This window comes from Dipodomys merriami, unplaced genomic scaffold (genome assembly GCF_024711535.1).
Source record: "Dipodomys merriami isolate MVZ:Mamm:240054 unplaced genomic scaffold, mDipMer1.0.p SCAF_48, whole genome shotgun sequence".
Taxonomy (NCBI): domain Eukaryota; kingdom Metazoa; phylum Chordata; class Mammalia; order Rodentia; family Heteromyidae; genus Dipodomys; species Dipodomys merriami.
Window position 1 is genome coordinate 2,205,466 of NW_027206046.1, and position 19,584 is coordinate 2,225,049.

A 19,584-nucleotide genomic window follows, 5' to 3' on the forward strand; every position below is an offset into this window, starting at 1 on the left:
CCTTCCCAGACCCATCCCTCCCCTCAATTTTCATAATTGCATAGCATATACATTAAATATTAGGACTGTATTCTTCCTCTTCCTCTTTTCTTTTTTAAATTATCTTTAAGTAGTTGTACAAAGAAGTTCCCATTCTACAAATCAGTATATGAATACAAGGTGCCTGACAACATTGTTACCCATTGCTCCTAACCTATCCCTTCTCTCACTTTTTTTTTTAAATTGAGATTAGGTGATTACATACATTTCACATATTTCATAGTATTGTGGAATAGTGATACTTAGTTAAAGTCACAAACACATTTTAACCTTCACAAGGCAAATTGTCATTATCATGGTCTATAAAGTTTGTGAATTCTATGAGCTTTGACAATCCAATTATTTCTTCCACATCAGATGACGTTTCTATCTCTTTCCTTTTGCTTAGTGTAAGCTGTTCCCTCTTTCCCTCTCATTCCTCCTTTCCCATCACTGTCTTTGAGTTGCTTAGTTCTTTCTTCTATGTCCAGTTGGTGCCTGTCTTGAATCTTGCAATCAGGGCCTAGGTACTGTCCTTAAGCTTTTTAGCTCAAGACTAGCATTCTACCACTAGAGCCACAGCTCTGCTTCAGTTTTTTGGTGGTTAAGTGAAGATGAAAGTCCCACAGAATTTTCTTCCCGGGTTGCTTTGAACAACAACCCTTGAACTTCAGTCTGGAATGTATTCTTGAAGGGTCTGTGGGAACCTGTTTTCTTCTGTTCTCTCTCTACTTCCTGGCTCAAGGTGTGGCCATTTGTTCTGGACACAAGATCCTGCCATTGTCATCTGTCACCCTCATCAGAGTTGAAACAATGATGAAGTTGGCAAGGTTTTAACTCTCTAAAACTATGAGTTAGAGAAACCTTTCTCTTTAGAAGTTAGTTGCCTTAGACATTTCATTGCAGTAATGTGAAGCTGACTAGCAGACACCTAGATTCTGGTCTTAACTTTAGGAGGTTTTTCTTTGTAAGAAGTCAGACCAAGCATGGATAAGGAAAGCACAGCATCAGAAGGCAGGAAGATCGGCCATGCTCAGTGACACATTCTCAAAGGTGTTGGATCGACCCATTGTGTGATGTATGCTTATTGAATTAAGACATTATTCAAAGAGTGCATTGAAAGAGCACATGTTGACATATAGAGCACCCAGAAAATGAAAAACACAACAAAACAAAAAAAGAGAAGTAAGCACTTAATATTCTAAGTGTGAGAACCCACGAAAATGTTGCTATGCCCTATGAACTTTGACCCCCGTTGCTATAGTGGGATGTGTACTGGTGTAGATTTTCTGGTGCCTTTCATTTCACACGCAGCAGGAGCAGCTTAGCATGTGTGCGGGCGGGCAGGGTTGAGTTGCAGTGCAAGCCCCTTATGGCCCCTCTTGGTGAAGGTTCCAAAGAGGATGCTCCAAAGTAGAGACAGTGGGAGGTACTCCCAGAAGGTCAGCCTGAGATCCTGAAAGCCTGTATACAGCTTTCCCTGCCCTGAGTGGAAAGAGTATACTGATCTTTATGTGCATTCTCCCCCCTATAAACAAACATATTGTCAAAGCAGAGCCCTGGGCCTGTATTAGGCCTTGTAGTTGAAAGGTGCTTTAAGAAGCACAGTGGCTTTGAGAGGCACCTCTGGAGGCTTGAAAGGCCAGGGAAAGGGCAGCACTGGTTACTCAGAGCCAAAAGATATTCCATTGCATTGGCCCTGAATTCCAGGAGAATAGACAGCTACCTCTCAATACTGTGGCTAAAAGCTACTCTTCAGCAACTCTGTCTCACGAGAGGTGAGAAGATGCCTAGAATTAGCAACCCAGAGCCCTAGGAAAAGCTGGAAATCCAGTCCCAATCTCCACCAAACTGAGGCCATCTGGCTGTATCAATTAAGCCATGTGTCTTCTTGGATACTGGCAGCTAAGACTACACATGGTTGGAGCAGGGCATTGGGCTAGCCAATCAGAAGGCTTTGATCTGAGGCTTGCAGAAAAACTGGAAAGTTTGTGAGACTCTTACCTCCAATTAACCAGCAAAAAATAAAAACCCTGGAAATGAAACTGCGGCCCAAGTGGTTGAACACCAGCTTTGAGTGAACAAGTCAAGTGAGAGTTTAAGGCTTTGGAAGTTTAAATCCTAGTAATGGACACACACACACACACACACACACACACACACAAACACACACACACACACACACACACACACTTATACAGATATTTCTGCAGGTCACCTCCCTCTGGGATGCAGTGATAGATGCTGAAAGTTGGTTCTAGCATCATTACTAATTCACTCCCTGTTTGGTGAGAGTGTTGTACACACAGCAGTAGTGTGGAAGCTTCTCAGCAAAACAGTCCCACCATGTGTATTGTGAGTGAGGGTGGGCATGGGCGCATCCCCTCTGCTGGCTGTTTAGGGCCCTCTTTGTGCATCTATGGACACTGTGCATTCAGAAAACAGCCTCTCCCCACAGTCACCAGAAGTGGCATGAGTGATGATCACAGGATCTTTGGTAAAGTGGGCTTTGCAAAGTCATTTCAGACATTTTTATATTCCCTCTCTGTTAAAGCTGTCTACCTGAAGTGGAGTTGGGATGTATGGCAGAGATGAATTTAGTAGTTTGCTGAACAAAGGGATCAAGTAACAATGATTACTATTTACCATATACTCGTAAGTACAGTGTACCAAGAACAGTGGGAGCAGATCCTATTGATGGTTTTTTTGTCTCCTATGTTGTTTATTTATTTATTTTGTGCTGGTACTGGAGCTTGAACTCAGGGCTGAGTACTGTCCCTTAGCTTTTTCATTCAAGGCTGCTATTCTATCACTTGACCTACTTCTGTCTTCTTGGGGTTAATTGGAGATGAGAGTCTCTTGGAAGCCAGAAGCCCATTTGGCTTACACCTGTGAACTGAACTACTTAGAAGACAGAGATCTCTAAGGGTTGAGGTTCAAAGCCAGCCAGGGCTGGAAAGTTTGTGAAACTCTTATCTCCAATAAACCAACAATAAAAGCTAGAATTGCTAGCTCTGTGCAAAAAAAGTCAGGGACAGCACTTATGCCCTGAATTTAAGTTCCTAAACGGTCACACAGAGAGGTAAGAAAGTGAGAGAGAGAGACAGAGAGAGTGGGAGAGAGGGAGGGAGGATAGAAAAAGAGGAGAAAGAGAAAGGGAAAGAGAGGAGAGAGAAAGAGACACAGAGAGATTTGTTTGTCCAGATTGGCTTAAAAATGGGATCCTCAGATCCCAACCTCCTCAGTAGCTAGGATGACAAACATGAACCACCAGCGCCCTGCATGGAGTTTTTTTTATATGGTACCTATTTATACATTGTGACCAGAACTAACACCGTGGTTCTGATGAGGGCTGCTGAAGCACCTCCTGCCAACCTTCTACCCAGACGTGTGCTGGCCCAGGAGTCATGAGAAACAAAGGGAAATCTGCACGTGCTGTTGGGCCATATTCTGGTCCTAGATACCATGATGGTCCCCTAAGGCTGCCATGGACCTGGAAAAACCCTATGGCCTAGAGACACTATAGTCTTCTTAAAATTGTAGCACAATGTATTATTTCCATGTGTACTAAATGCTTTGTAAACAAACCACGGTGATGCCAGTCAAGTAAATGACAGCATGGCCAGTTACATACTCAACATTTCCCAACCATTATCTTAGATTATATTCCTTCCATTCGTTATTATCATCTTAACATTAAATGCTAAAGAGCCTCCAAGGGCCCTTCAGAGAGTACTTCAGAAGAAGGTATTATTACAGGAAGTGACAGCTCCATGCATGTCACTTCTCCAAACCTTCCAAGGGCTAAGATGTGGAGTGGAAGGCAGAGAACTAACAGTCCTTAATGTAGGCTAGTGTGTGTGCCTGTGTCCGAGTCTTCAACAGAAAAACAGGTATAAAAAGAGAAAAGAATAGAAAAATTCTTCAGTACTAATGTAAAGGAAATGCATTTACAGTTATATGATACCTTTGTATCTTACCCTAAGGACTATCAGAACAGAGCTCAAACCAAAAATTGAAAGTTTCTAAAGTGAAGCTTACAGTCTCAAGATGAGTTTTTGTTATTAAGATGATTACTTTTAGTTTTTTTCTTTTGAGATAGGGCTTGCTATAGAGTGGCTGCCTCCCTCAAATTCATGATCCTCCTGCTTCTGCTTCTAGAATTATATGCCACACGTGAAAATATTTGTCATACGCTGAGCATCCCAAGTGAACAGTGTTTCTAAAGTCCATATCGGCATAGTAGAGCACAGTGAATGCTTACCCACCTACAGCAGCTTCCAGACCTGTGCGCTCTAATTGTTATGCCTTATATAGATGATATGTTACTATCTTTGGAGGGGTCCAGTTGTGGGGCCTAAACTCTGGGCCTGGGCACTGTCCCTCAGCTCTTCAGCTCAAGGCTAGCGCTCTACCACTTGAGCCACAGTGCCACTTCTGGCTTTTTTTCTTTTTGTTTTTGTGGTGCTGAGGAATTGAACCCAGGGCCTCATGCATGCAAGGTAAGTGCTCTACCACTGAGCCACCTTTCCAGCCCCCATATTTTACTTTTATATCCGTGTTTAGTTGTACGTGTTGTGTTGCATACTTTTTCTGTTTGTTTGTTTTTCCTCAAGGTTTTTGCTCTTCCACTTGAGTAACAGTTCTACTTTCTCACCTTTTGGTGGGTAATTGGAGTTCAATCTCATGGACATTTCTGCCCGGCTGGCACAGAACCCTGATCCTCAAATCTTAGCCTCCTGAGTAGGATTACAGGCATGAGACACTAGTATCTAGCTCGCTCTCTCTCTCTCTCCTCCCTCTCTCTCTCTGTGTCTCTGTCTGTCTCTGTCTGTCCCTGTCTCTCTCTCTGTGACATATTGGTGTTTAAATTAGAACTTCCAATTTGCTAGGCAAGTCCTCTACCATTCTTTTTCCAGGGCAGCCTAAACTTCGGACTGTGATCCTCTTATTTATACTTCTGGCATAGCTGACAGGCACACACCACTATACCCAGCACTTTCTTTTCTTTTCTTTTTCTTTTTGCCAGTCTTGGGACCTGAACTCTGGGCCTGGGCGATGTCCCTCAGCAGTTCAGCTCAAGGCTAGCACTCTACCACTTGAGCCACAGTACCACTTCTGGCTTTTTCTGCTTATGTGGTGCTGAGCAATAGAACCCAAGGCCTCATGCATGCAAGGCATGCACTCTACCACTGTGCCGCCTTCCCAGCCCCGATGTGCAGAATTTTCTGTTGAAAATGTGGTCTCACAATCTATTTTATCTGTTCAGGCCTTGAAGCATAATGTTTCTAATCTTATGTGTTCCTGTATACCTATCAGAACGTGCACAGGACACTTGCAAATGCTTCTTGATTCTCCCATCTCTAAGTATGTTCATTACCTCCAGATGACTCCACAGAGCAGCTTCAAGGGCAAACTGATCTTTAGGTCATAAACACCTAACAATACCCTAGGATAATGGGAAGAGAGGCAAAATGATTTGTGCAGGATGAGAGCAACGGTGACAAGGAAGGTATGGATCTGACCTAGAAAGGACTCCTGGAAGCTGAGACCATGCTGGCACCAAGGCTCAGCAGTGGACGTGGGGATTCCACAGACAAAGTGTGCTGCTGTGTACACATGAGCACATTGCGCTATGGGAAGGGAGATTTCAGGCTCCAGTTTGTTTTGAGGAAGGTCTTATGTGAGGAAGCAGCATAGGTCATTGGGCCCTGAGAGGATGACCCCCACTTCTTTGACAATGGAATTGAATGTGGAATTCTGATAGGCAGAAAACTGTAACTAACAGTCTCGTCATGGGACACAGAAGCCAAGAATTCAGAGGCAAACGACCCTATAAACAGTTTGTAAACCACAGGAGCAGATTTCTATCTTTATATACTATATTCCTTAAAAGCAATAGTAAAAAAAATACTAGTAATCCCCTCACCACCATGAAATATTTCATTATAGAATAAAAAATAGTCTTCTCTTTAATAAAAATGAGCACCTATAAAAAAAAAGGTCTGGTTATATGTGTAATGTTGGTTTTCGAATACTTCTTTGATTTTCCCACCTCTAAGTATTGGCATTAGCTCCAGATGACAGCACAGAAGGGTTCCAAGGACAAACCGATTAGGCTACAGAAAGTTAACAATGACCAAGGATGTAGAAGCCAAAATATGTTACAGAAGGACATGGCAGTCAGAGAAGGCCATGAAAGGCAAAAGGATTTGAGCTGGATGAGAGAAATAGTGACAAATAGGGCATGGATGTGACCTAGGACTGACTCCTGAAAGCTGAGTCCATGCCAGTACCTAGGCCTAGCAGATTAGGTTTGGACAAACAAGGTGTGCTGTTAACTCTAGAAGTGGGTTGTGAGGGGCATCCTGCTTGCAGGAGTTCACTCCCCCTTCCCAACATGCAAGTCTGGGTATAGGATGGACAGCCACAGCAGGGAGTCCTGGCAGAAAGGAGTTATGGGAGGCTCGGGATGGGGAAGCTGGGCTCTGACTCTCGCTGTCCCCAATCTGCCTCCAGCATCCTTTGTTCTGACTTCATGTGGAAGGACTTTGCCCCTAAAGATTTTTATGAACACATGAACAGAAACAATCTGAATGAACTTAACGCACTATCAAATGCTCAACATGGCCTCCTCAGACCAGCTCCCCCACTTACAAGTTCTTGTAGAGCAGCTGGAGGAGCCCGTGACTAATCAGAACAAGGAAGGGAGGGAGGAGTCCTTGTGTAGCCACCTGAGAGCTTGTGAGTAGGGATGGAAACAGGGCCCCTAGCGATGGGCTTCCCAGGCTGATGATTGGCGGGGAGTTCTTAGTACTCCCCAGCTTGGCAAAGTGTCTTTTGATAAGATGTTCTCTTCCAGGAATTGTCTGCTCTCAGTTTGAAAGCACTCAGCCATAGCCATGGGTGCGAAAAACCCTGCCTTCTCATCAAAGTTCAGTCTCAACTCAAATGCTACAACTTCCTCCATTACATCCTCATGGCAGTTGAGTCACACCAGAACTTCTAGAGTTCACTCTAATCCTCATGTACCTATTTCCATTCCCAGATTTTTGTCAACATAATGCAGTTACCCCTGAACCTATGCTAAAGAAGCCCCCAGTGATGTCCGTGGTGATAACAGGTGGAAATCGGGAGTCATCATTGGACTGCACCAAGTGTGTGGATGGAACCTGGTTATTTTCATTTGTAGAAAGGCCACAATAGGTTTTGATGTCTACAGACACCCTATGCAACCGGTGTCCACTTGAGAACTCAGGAAGAACATCTTGTCTCATGTGTGGTGGTAGATTCCATTGTGGACCCTGAATTAGCCTTCCTGCCTTAGGCAACTTGGAAGAAGATCTAGTGTTAGATCTTGCTTCCCTCCTCCCTGGGCAAATACCTATTTTACTTTTTGTCATGATTTACTATGTATTGTTTTAATGGTATGAAAATGTCCGTGTTTACATGATGTTGTACAATTCTTGAACACAAAAGAATGTGGTCTTTTCTACCTCCAATCTGATATCCTGAGCACATGGGGCCTGAGTGGGAGGAAGCAGAGTGTGCTGGATCTGGGGAAAGATTCTGCTGGATTTACAAGGAACTGGTGACTAGAGGGAGCCACAAGGAATGCAGGCAGTGGAGGATGCAGCCTGTGCCGAGATAGGACCCTTGATGCTGAGACACAAAAGCTCTGTGTTATATCACAACAGGTGTCTTTGGAAACTGGTCCCACTTGAATCTCAAGCCCCCACCTCTTACTAGGGATAACTTCCCCTTTCCAGCTAGTCAGGTAAATGTGTTGATGTTTGAAGCTCTCTGCCAACAGTGAGCCAGTCTGCACTGTGCAAATATAGAACATATAAATTTTAAAAGCTAGAGTTAAATATTTGGTGCTGTTTTATGCTCTTAAGATGTTCCTTGTGTTGGGGTTTTCATGAAGATTTTCTAAGTCTCCATGAGGGTTGTCATGGACTGTAAGTTATCAAGATGACACAATAAGAGTTCCATACCTGGGTTTGGAGAATGGTCTGGAAATGAGCTTGCTGCACATATTAGTTTACTTGGCTAGGCATTTTTCTCCGTAAGAAGTTATTGTGCCGGGGGGGGGGCTGAGAGGGTGGCTCACTGGTAGAATGCTTGCCTTGCATGCATGAGGCCCTGGGTTTGATTCCCAAGCACCACATAAATAAAAGGAAAAAAGCCAGAAGTGGCGCTGTACTCAAGTAGTAGTGCGCTAGCCTTGAGCTGAAGAGCTGAGGGACAGCAACCAAGCCCAGAGTTCTGGCCCCAGGACCGGACCCCCCCCAAAAAAAGTCATTGTGGCTGCCTTTTCGTGTTCATTATATCAAAAGCTTCAACCTCTAATATGTAAAAATCTGAGGGAATATCTAACTGTCTTTGGAAAAGGGTGTCGTTTGGGGTAGCAAAACATTTTCTTCTGACCATGTTGGCATTGTTCTACCCAAATAGATCAATGCGTCTCTCTATACCAGGTTAGGAACAGTTCTGAGTCTCCCTGTCTTGAAGCACAGGTTCTGTGAATCCTTGAATTTCATCTGCTCTCTATCCCAGGGCAGTGGATTCTGAGAGGAGGCCGGGGCCCTGTAGTTTGGCAGAGGTGCATGTGCAGAGGGAACATGGCTGGTTGGCATGCTGCAGTGGGAAATCCAGAAACTCTGGCAATCACCAGTTCAGTGAAGAGGACTGAGGGTTTAGGAAGGGACCGAGTGAAGAGTGTGCATGTAGGTGGTGTGTGTACAGAATGGTGGTGCTTGAAATTAAAAGCTGGCCACTGTCCCTGAGTTCTTTCACTTAAGGTTAGCACTCTAGCACTTTGAGCTACAGCTGGAGATAATAATTTGATAGCATTTCCTGACCTGGCTGGCTTTGAACCCTGATCCTCAGATCTCAGCCTGCTGACTAGCAAAGAATAAGGGCTGAGCCAGAGACACTGATACATACCATTTTTGTGTGTAGACTATTGGTGGTAAAGAAGACTCATTTACTCAAGAAATCAAAAACAACTAACAAGGGAGATTGTTGCTGAAAATCTACATGTCTGACAGAAGACTTGGGTAACATTGTGACAGGAAAAGCTAAATTCCAGAATTGGGATTGTTTTCCGTATTCACTATATACATCATTTATATATAATGTATAATAAAATATAAGTATATATGTATGTATATATTGTATAATATACTATATGATAATACATATGTTTGAATTTTTTGGGGGTCCGGTCATGGGGTCTGAACTCTGGGCCTGGGCGCTGTCCCTCAGCTCTTCAGCTCAAGGCTAGCGCTCTACCACTTGAGCCACAGCGCCACTTCCAGCTTTTTTCTTTTTGCTTGTGTTGTGCTGAGGAATCGAACCCAGGGCCTCGAGCATGCAAGGCAAGCGCTCTACCACTGAGCCACCTTCCCAGCCCCACTATTTGAATGTATTTTAAAGAAGGACTAGCATGTGATATTATGGGTCACAAATATATTGTTTCACAAAGCACCAATATAAGGGGCTGGAGGTGGTTCAGTGGTAGAGCGCTTGCGTTTCATGCATGAGGCCCTGGGTACGATTACTCAGCACCATATAAGCAAAAAGAAAAAAGCCAGTAGGGGTGCTGTTGCTGAAGTGGTAGAATGGTAGCCTTGTGCTGAAGAGCTGAGGGAAAGCACCCAGGCCCAGAGTTTAGGCCCCACATCCAGAACCAAAGAAACAAAAAACAAAAAAAAAATGAATATGAAACACATTATTGGGGAAATTAGTGATATATCTGTCTTAAGTCAACATAGTTCAATTCACCAAATGCTTTTGCAGAAAGGGATCCTGTGCTGGACACTGGTAGCTCACCCCTGTAATACTAGCTACTCAAGAGGCTGAGTTCTGAGGATTGCAGCTGAAAGTCAGCCCGGGCGGAAACATCCGTAAAACTCTGATCTCCCAATAAGCGACCAGAAAACTGGAAGTGGTACTGTGCCTCAAGGTGGTAGAGCCCTAGCTTTGAGCTGAAAAGCTGAGGACAGGCCCAGGCCCAGATTTCAAGCCTCAGGAACAATCCCTTAAACCCCCCAAAATATGGGAGGGCACGTAATGAGCTGTTCATATGTAGCTCAGGTCTGTGATCCTAATTAATCAGAAAACTTGGTTCTGAGTTTCAGAGGTTCTATCCTCAGGGCACTAAGTTTTGAGAGAAGAGCTGGGCCCTCCAGGGGCACAAAGAGACATGTGCAGTGGAGGATGGCTTGTGCCTGTGCTTGGATGGGAAATCCAGAAACTGAACCGCCATTGCCACAGTCGAGGAAAAATGAGGCTGAAAAGGAGCAATATCCATGCTGGGTAGGAAAGTTCCACGAATCTCTCATCTCCAACTGACTACAAAAAGCTCCAAGTGGAGCTATGTCTCAGAGGGTAGAGCAATAGCTTTGAGGAAAAATGCTAAGGGAGAAGGCAAAGGGTCCAAGATCACAAATGCGCGCGCATGCGTGGGCACACAAACACACACACACACACACACACACACACACACACACACACACACACACACACACACACACTAACCAGAGTAACTATTGTATCTTAAATTCCTATGCAGAGATTGGACAACAGCTCAGCAATGTGTGAAATTCCTTCTTCCCTTTTGTGCTGAGGGAGGAGGACAGATCATGGGACACAGAAGCAAAGACTACAGAGGCAAATAACTATATAAACGATTACCTTGTAAAAAGCAAAGGAGCAGATTTCTACCTTAAATACTATATTCCTTAAAGCTATAGTAAAACAAGTCCTAGTCATCAAAATAAGACAATGCAGCACCTCTTCCTTTCTCTGCTTGCCTCCATGAAATATTGCAAGTATAAAAAATAATTTTCTCGCTTACAAAAATGGACACATATACAATGGATGATTATAAGTGTAATGTATGTTTTGCAATACTTGTTAGTTTTTCTCATTTCTAAGTATTTGCATTAGTTCCACATGACCCAAGAGAGGGGTTCCAAGGACAAACAGATTAGGCTACAGAAAGTAAACAATGGCCTAGGATGTAGATGTCAAAACTATGTGCCAGAAGGATGTGGTAGTGACAGAAGGCCCTCAGAAACAAAATGATTTGAGCCAGATGAGAGGAATAGTGACAGATAGGCCATGAATGTGACCTAGCAGTGACTCCTGGAAGCTGAGAACAAGCCAGAACCTAGGGCAAGCACATTAGGATTGGACAAACAAGGTGTGCTGTTCATTGTGTCTACATGTACACATTGCAATATTGGCTGGATGGGAATATTTCTTGTGTGAGGAAGCGGCAGAGGTCATTGGCCCTGACAGGTGACCCTGCCTCCTTCACAATGGAATAGAACATGGAACCCTGATAGCAGGCCACGGTAACTCACAGTTGGCTCAAGCCAGCTCACTTGGCCTGTGCCTCAGGAACCAGAAACATGTTCTCGTGCTGTATTCGCAGGTCTCGAGACTCTGGTCTCAGCCAAGAGCAGTATGGGTGCCTCAGTCAAAGCTGTAGACACTGGATCAGTGGCAAGCCACGAACCAACCATCTCAGAGATTTGTCCAAAAAGAAACCTAGGAAATCACAAGGCAACTCAGGCAAGGTATACTCATGATAGAAAACCCACTTAACCCCAACCCAGCCCACAGTAGAACCTTCTTAGGTGATTTGTCAATACTGGGATAATGCTTTCTGCATAGTTTTCAATCCACTCGATCACAATTAGTCCTTTGTAAGTGTTCTCATTTCCATGATTTTTTTCTGATTCTTTTTCCCACCTTAGTGTGCCAATGAGTCAGCCCTGATCCTGAATGTGCCATGCAGTATATGGAGCCCGGAGGCAGGCCTGCTGGACATGCTGGTGATGAACCTGGTCCCTGCCTACCAGAAAGGCGATCTCTTCTATGTTGGAAACTTCCTCCACAATTATAGACAGTGGGGGACAATGCAGCAAGTGCTGGATATTGTGTTTAAAAAGTGAGTGTTCCCCCTTCCTTTGCATCTGGGTCTCTTCAGCCCCTCCTTGCTGAGTTGTGGAGTACTGGGCACCCCTCTGAACCTGTTGATTTCATGGGGGTCTTCTCACAGGAGCTTGGCATGAGACAAAGAAGTGCACCCCCTGCCTACTTTCTTAGTATGGGTCTGCCCAGGACATTTCCTAGAAAAGCTACTGGAACCTCAGAAGCTGGCTTACTGAGGGGCTAGGATTACAGGCATGTGCCAGTGGCACCCAACTTCTGCCCTGACCTAGGTGAGGTTCTAGGAAATCACATTTCCCATGAGTAAATAAGGTTTCATTAGCAATTGGATGTCTGTGAATAATGTAGACCCAGGAAAGGCTGGGGTGTGGGGAAGGCGGGTGAACTGGAGGCTGAATCACTTCAGAGACCTCAGGGAGGGATTATGTTAGCTTTATATATTTATAACCCCTGAAGCTTTGATGTTTTTCAGTTTGTGCCAGTCCTACAACTGAACTCAGGGCCTGAGTGCTGTTTCTTTGGTGCTCAGAGCTACCACTATAGCATTTGAACCATAGGTGCAATTCTGGCCTTTTAAAAATTAGTGTCCTTAGACTTTTACTGACTAATCTCTATTCAGACTGTGCACGTGAGATATCATGTTCCTGATTAGCTAGAATTTGAGGTATTAGCCACTGGCACATTTTCCTTGGACCAAATGCGTATACCTCTCATAAAAAATTTTTTTTACTGAACTGTATAGACATATCTCACTTGTTTATGTGTCAGATTCCATTCCCATCTGGGCATGAGCCCATCCCATATGTGTCCTGTGTGGGCAGAAAAGGAGAAGCTGAGAGGTGACTTCCTCCTGTCCTCCCATAGGTACAGGTTCCCGGGCCGTAACTCCGAGGAAGATGAACAAATAAAGAAGTAAGTGGACTGTGGCACAAAGAAAAGGCCCCTTCGTTCAAAATGGTATCTTTGAGGCTTCTGATTCAAAGTGCAGATTTCTCATTTGCACACCACTTGGGCTTTCCACTAGGGGCTGAGGGTTGGGATTGGAGTGGTGGCAGAGGACACAGCTGTGTTTTGGTTGTGGACTCTCAGGGATGACAGGGAGGGCTGTGTGTACAAAATCAGTTCCTTCTTGTTACCTATCCCAGTGAGAATATTGGAGAATTATCTTTCAGAAGCTTGTAGTCATGGCTGGTGAAGATCACTCTGCCTGCAGGAGTCTCCTCCTGCTTCCCAACTTGCAAGTGTGCATATAGCAGTCCTTGCAGAAAGGGGCTATTGGAGGCCCAGGATAGGGAGGGCAGGCACTCACTCTTCTTGTCACCAATCTGCCCACAGCACCCTTTGTTCCATCTTCACCATGTGGATGGACTGCTACCCTGCAGATTTCCGAGAGCCCCAGAACCGACACCCGGTGAAAGAACTTACCCACTATGCCATGCTCCACATGCCCTCCTCAGATCTGGTCCTCAATCTCCACGTTCATCTGGATGAGCTGGAGGAGACCGGGATGAATGAGACCAAGAAACAGAGGAAGAAGTCCCTGTGTGGTCACCTCAGAGCTTGTGAGTAGGGATGGCGCTTGGGCCTCTAGGGTTGAGCCTAATTGCCTGAGAGCCCTTATTACCCCCCAGGTTGTAAGAATGTCTTTTTATGATACTATCTGCCAGGCAGTGTTGGTTCTCTTGGTGAAAGCACTTTCTTTCTTGGGAAAGACCTTACCTTCTCATCAGTGTTCAGTCCAAAGTAAACTTGTACAGCTTCCTCCATTAGAGCCTCATGGAAATTGAACTCCACGTGAACATCCTGAATCCACTGTCAAACTCCTTTACCTATTTCTCTTTCTCAGGCTTTGGCCGCCGTAGAGCAGCTTCTGCTGACCACCCAAGAGAGAAGCCGTCGGTGATGTCAGGGATGGTGATGGATGGAGATCTGGAGCCATCACTGGACTCCACAAAGCATGTGCATGTAGAGGGGTTGCATGCATTTGCAGTGAGGCCCCAACAGGTTGTGAGTCCTGTGGATAAGACACTGGTTGTGAACCCCACATGTGACAGAGCTGAACTTGTAGGGACCCCAAAGCAAGAAGAAAGTAATAGTGATTGTCTTCCTCTGACTTTCACAGTCAGTCCAGATCAGCTCAAAAAGGGTCAAATCAGCACTCCCCCTGGTGTGCTGGAGGGAGTAGCACACGTGGGGCTGATGGAAAATGTCCCCAGTCTGTGCTCAGGGGAACCAATAACTGAGGTCCCAAAGTTAGATGCAGCTCAGGAAAGTGAATCTGTCCTCAAAAAATATCTGGACAAATCTGTCCTGATGCAGCAGAACCAATCTCCAACTGAGAAATTAGAATCTGCCTCTCCAGCAATTGCAGGAGCAACTCCAATCATTCATGAGGAGGCAGATCCCTTGGAGGATTCTGAGGCAGAATTTATGTTTGAAGGCAACTTAGAAGCCGACCTAGACTTAGAGCTTCCTTCCCCTCTCCCTGGGGTTATCTCTCTTTTTCTTTTTGTCCTGATTGTTGTAAAATGTGCATTCTTTTTATTCTTCTAAATTTATTAAATATATATGTTTATGTTGTACAATTTATGGAGGCTAAATGCTGTGGTTTGTTTTCTTATACATTCTGATGTCCCAGACACATGAGTCCTGAGTAAAGGCAAAAGAGTGACCTGGAGCTGTCCAAGAGCACTTACTGGCTATGAAGGGAACAGTTCAGTGCACTATAAGGGGAGGGGCAAGGAACCCAACCCATGCTTGCATGGGGTGATCAGGCTAATACTAAAGTTCTAGGACATAGCAAACCAGATATCCTTGAAAATGTTCTGTATGTGGGACTTTCTTCCATTAGTGAATTCAAGTCTGTACGCACACCCATTTTACTCTGTGCAAATATGTAAGGACATTTCACCTCAAAATACCACCAAAGTTTCTTTGAGGGAAAAGTATTTGACAGAATACATAGGAAATAGGTAACAGCCATCATCAGTAGAAGACAGAAGACTTAGCCAGAGGGACAAAGACATGCCAGGTGTCCTGTAGACAAATCTGAAAGACTTATCCAATGAGCCAGCAAAAGTCAGGAACTCATAGCATGGTTGAAGTTACATGTTTAAGCATGGAACAAAAAGTGAGCAGGAGCTTAAGGCCGTGAGTTCAAATTCCACTACTGGCACAAAAGATGAAGACATGTAGACATGAAATGTGGACAATGGTAGCTTTAAACCATGGAAACAGAAAAACATACAAATGGGAATATTACATATTTAAGCAAAAAGGCCAGACTTATAATCAACCATTGGTGAGTAGGTGTGGGCCTGTTTATGTTCTATGGGAGCATGTGGAATAATTTATGAAACACCAAATAGATTCCAAGTAGCCAAATGTGGATCAGGATGAGGTGGTACTATGTAGTGAGTTGTGGAAGAATAGGATATACATCTTAGATATCCATATACATTTTTCTAAATGGAGTTGTCAGGGATTTCTCAGTCTTCCTGTCTGTCTTTCTGTGTTTGTCTGTCTCTGTCTCTATTTCTCTCAATCTCTGTTTCTGTCTCTCTCTTGTGTCTGTCTCTTTTTCTGTCTCTGTCTCTGTCTCTGTCTCTCTCTCGCGCGTGCGCGCGTGCTTTTCTTCTCTCCGTTTGGTTGTGGAGCTGGAACTCATGTTGTGGACACTGTTTTTGAGCTTTTTTTGCACAAGGCTAATGCTCTTCCACTTACAGTCACAGCTCCCCTTCCATTTTTTGGTGCTTAATTGGAGAGAAGAGTCTCATGGACTTTCCTGCCTGATCTGGCTTGGAACCATGATCCTTGGATTTAGCCTCTTGACTAGCTAGCAGCAAAGGAGAGATCCACAGCATCCAGTCAGGAATCTTTTTTAAACCTGATTTTCTAAGAAATCACATAAATATTTCATAGCAAAGGTTTGAAGTCTGACTTCAATGTGACAAGAAAAGAATTTTGTCAGCCTGAGACAATTGAAGATCCTGGAGTATTGTTTGTTGTTGTTTGAGTCTGGAACCCAGACATATACAAGCGACTGAAGTACTACACCATTAGCTTTACAATCTGAGTCTAGGGATTCAAGTTTATATAAAATGTTAGCTCTCCATCATGCATACCTCCGAGATATGGTACATAACTTCTGCATTTCTATTGGTGTTTTGAAAACGATGCTATTTATATAAGTGTTGTTTTGTAAATCTGGTGGTAGAGCTGCACACTTCTAATCAATCAGAGCAACTGGAAAGACAGAAGTGAGGAACTTGAAATTGAATGCCAGCCGGAGGCCAAAACTCACCAATTGGTCTGAAAAATAATTGTAAACAAACACCCCAGGCAAAACCCAAGTCACAGAGTAATACCTGTGTACTAAAACATTTTTGGGCAAAATGCTTATAGAACATTGATTATCAATATATAAATATATATTGTGTGTACATATACCATTGATTAAAATAGATTAATATATATTTGAGTGTGTGTGAGTGTGTGTGTATGTGTATTTACAAAGTGAACGTAAGGAAATTCAGCAAACTCAGTATGAAAAAGGCGCTGTGAGCTGGCCACCTGAGGTAGAGGCCTGTGATCTTTGTGACTTACGAATCTGGGTTCTGAGTTTCAGGAACTCTCAACCCCAAGGCCTTAGATTTTGAGACAAGGCCTCATCTCCTCTGAAGCAGCACGTGGAAGAATGACCGGGAAGAATGAGACCAAGAAACAGAGGAAGAAGTCCCTGTGTGGTCACCTCAGAGCTTGTGAGTAGGGATGGCTCCTGGGCTTCTAGGGATGGTCCTAATTGCCCGAGAACCCTTATTAACCCCAGGTTGTAAGAATGCCTTTGTATGATATTCTCTGCCAGGCAGTGTTTGTTCTATTGGTGAAAGCACTTGGGCTTATCCACTGTTGGGAAAGACCTTACCTTCTCATCAGTGTTCAGTCCAAAGTAAACTTGTACAGCTTCCTCCATTAGAGCCTCATGGAAATTGAACTCCACGTGCACATCCTGAATCCACTGTCAAACTCCTTTACCTATTTCTCTTTCTCAGGCTTTGGCCGCCATAGAGCAGCTTCTCCTGACCTCCTAAGAAAGAAGCCGTCGGTGATGTCAGGGATGGTGATGGATGGAGATCTGGAGCCATCACTGGACTCCACAAAGCATGTGCATGTAGAGGGGTTGCATGCATTTGCAGTGAGGCCCCAACGGGTTGTGAGTCCTGTGGATAAGACATTGGTTGTGAACCCCACATGTGACAGAGCTGACCCTGTAGGGACCCCAAAGAAAGAAGAAGGTAATAGTGATTGTCTTCTTCTGACTTTCACAGGCGGCCCAGATCAGCTCAAAAAGGGTCAAATCAGCACTCCCCCTGGTGTTCTGGAGGGAGTAGCACAAGTGGGGCTGATGGAAAATGTCCCCAGTCTGTGCTCAGGTGAACCAATAACTGAGGTCCAAACCTTAGATGCAGCTCAGGAAAGTGAATCTGTCCTCACTGAACATCTGGACAAATCTGTCCTGCTGCAGCATAGCCAATCTCCAACAGAGAAGTTAGAATCTGCCTCTCCGGCAATTGAAGGAGCAACTCCAATCATTCATGAGGAGGCAGATCCCTTGGAGGATTCTGAGGCAGAATTTATGTTTGAAGGCAACTTAGAAGCCGACCTAGACTTAGAGCTTCCCTCCCCTCTCCCTGGGGATATCTCTCTTTTTCTTTTTGTCCTGATTGTTGTAAAATGTTCATTCTTTTTATTCTTCTAAATTTATTAAAATATGTTTGTGTATGTTGTACAATTTATGGATCCTAAATACTGTGGGTTTTTTTTTTTTTTGATCAAGTCGTGGGCCTGAACTCTGGGCCTGGGCACTGTCCCTCAGCTCTTCAGCTCAAGGCTAGCGCTCTACCACTTGAGCCACACAGTACCACTTCTGGCTTTTTTCTTTTTTGCTTATGTGGTGCTGAGGAATAGAACCCAGGGCCTCATGCATGCAAGGCAAGTGCTCTACCACTGAGCTACCTTCCCAGTCCCAATATTGTGGGTTTTTAAATGTACAATCTGGCCAGGCGCTGGTGGCTCTCGCCTGTAATCCTTGCTATACAGGAGGCTGAGATCTGAGGATCGCGGTTCACAGCCAGCCCAGGCAGGAGAGACGGTGAGACTCCTATCTCCAGTAAACCACCAGAAAACCAGAAGTGGCGCTGTAGCTCAAGTGGTAGAGCGCTCGCCTTGAGCTGAAGAGCTGAGGGACAGCGCCCAGGCCCAGAGTTCAAGCCCCACGACCCACAAAAAAACAAAAATAAAATAAAATAAAATAAATGTACAATCTGATGTCCCAGACACCTGGGTCCTAAGTGGGGGCAAAACACAGTGACCTGGAGCTGTCCAAGAGCCCTTTCTGGCTATCCAGGGAACTACTCAAAACACTGTGGATGGCAAGGAACCCAGTCCATGTCTGCATGGGGTGATGGGGCCACTACTAAAATTCTAGGACATAGCAAACCAGATGTCCTTGCAAGTTGTTATGTCTATTGAGACAAATACCAGGCTAAATGTACTGAATGGATGACCTTCTTCCATTAGTGAATTCAAGTCTGTTTGCACACCCATTTTACTCTGTGCAAATATGTAAGAAAATTTCACCGCAAAATGACATGAAAAGCTATATTGGGGGAAAAGTAGTTGACAAAATACATCGGCATTAGGTATACTGAAAAGTAAAAGCCATCATCAGTGGAAGAAAGAACACTTACTCAGAGGGACTTACTCAGAGGACATGGCAGGTGTCCTGGCTCATCGCAATGATTCTATCTTCCAGACTGCCCTGTCCTTCCTCAGGAAGGAGGTTCAAATCAGCCCCCATAGACAAATGTGAAAGACTTATTCACTGAGCCAGCAAAAGTCAGGAACTTGTAGCATTGTTCAAGTTGTATGTTTAAGCACTGAACAAGAAATAAGCAAGAGCTCAAGGCCCTGAGTTCAAACTCCACTACTGGCACAAAAGATAAAGACATCTAAACCTGAAATGTATGCAATGGTAGCTTTAATCCAAGGGAAAAGAGATGTATAGAAATGGGAAAATTACATATTAGTTTAAGCAAAAAGGCCAGACTTACACATTAGGTCCAAATATGAAATAGAAAAAAGAAATGTAGTTTCCCCGCACACATCAACTCCTGGCCATCAATTTCATCAAATAGGCACAATGCTGGGTTTGAATGATTAATTGCTCTTAATACTAGGAACTCAAAATATCTCTAATTAACCCTCAAAAAGAAAGAACTGATCAAGTGGCAGAGCACCAGCCAAGAGCAGAAACAACTGAAGTGAGAGCAGGAAATTCATGACCCACTACCTGCATAAGAAAACAGCAAAGAAGCCTGCAGACAACAGCTGCTATGCTAAGGCTGAGTCTTGTCTCTCTGGGGATCAGGACATGTAGTATTATTTTTCTATCTCCACCTACTTCAACCTGAACACTAAAATGAGTCACTAAAATGAGCCTCTTTTGAGACTGTGTGTAACTCTCTTTTGTGAAATACCCTATAATGTTAATCCCATGTATCTCAAGGACCAGTGATGTTTGGCTCAATGGGTAGATGC

The 19,584-nt window shown here is 44.2% G+C and overlaps 1 protein-coding gene across 1 annotated transcript; it reads left to right on the forward strand.

Annotated features, from left to right (window-relative positions):
* Positions 1 to 10,518: 10,518 nt before the first annotated feature.
* On the forward strand, positions 10,519 to 13,674 carry LOC138809018 (ral guanine nucleotide dissociation stimulator-like). The gene is made up of 4 exons (XM_069995440.1): positions 10,519 to 11,609; positions 11,790 to 11,983; positions 12,850 to 12,897; positions 13,321 to 13,674. Exons 1-4 carry the CDS (start codon positions 11,442 to 11,444, stop codon positions 13,553 to 13,555), a joined length of 645 nt encoding a protein of 214 aa, XP_069851541.1. The 5' UTR covers positions 10,519 to 11,441; the 3' UTR covers positions 13,556 to 13,674.
* The last annotated feature ends 5,910 nt before the right edge of the window (positions 13,675 to 19,584 follow it).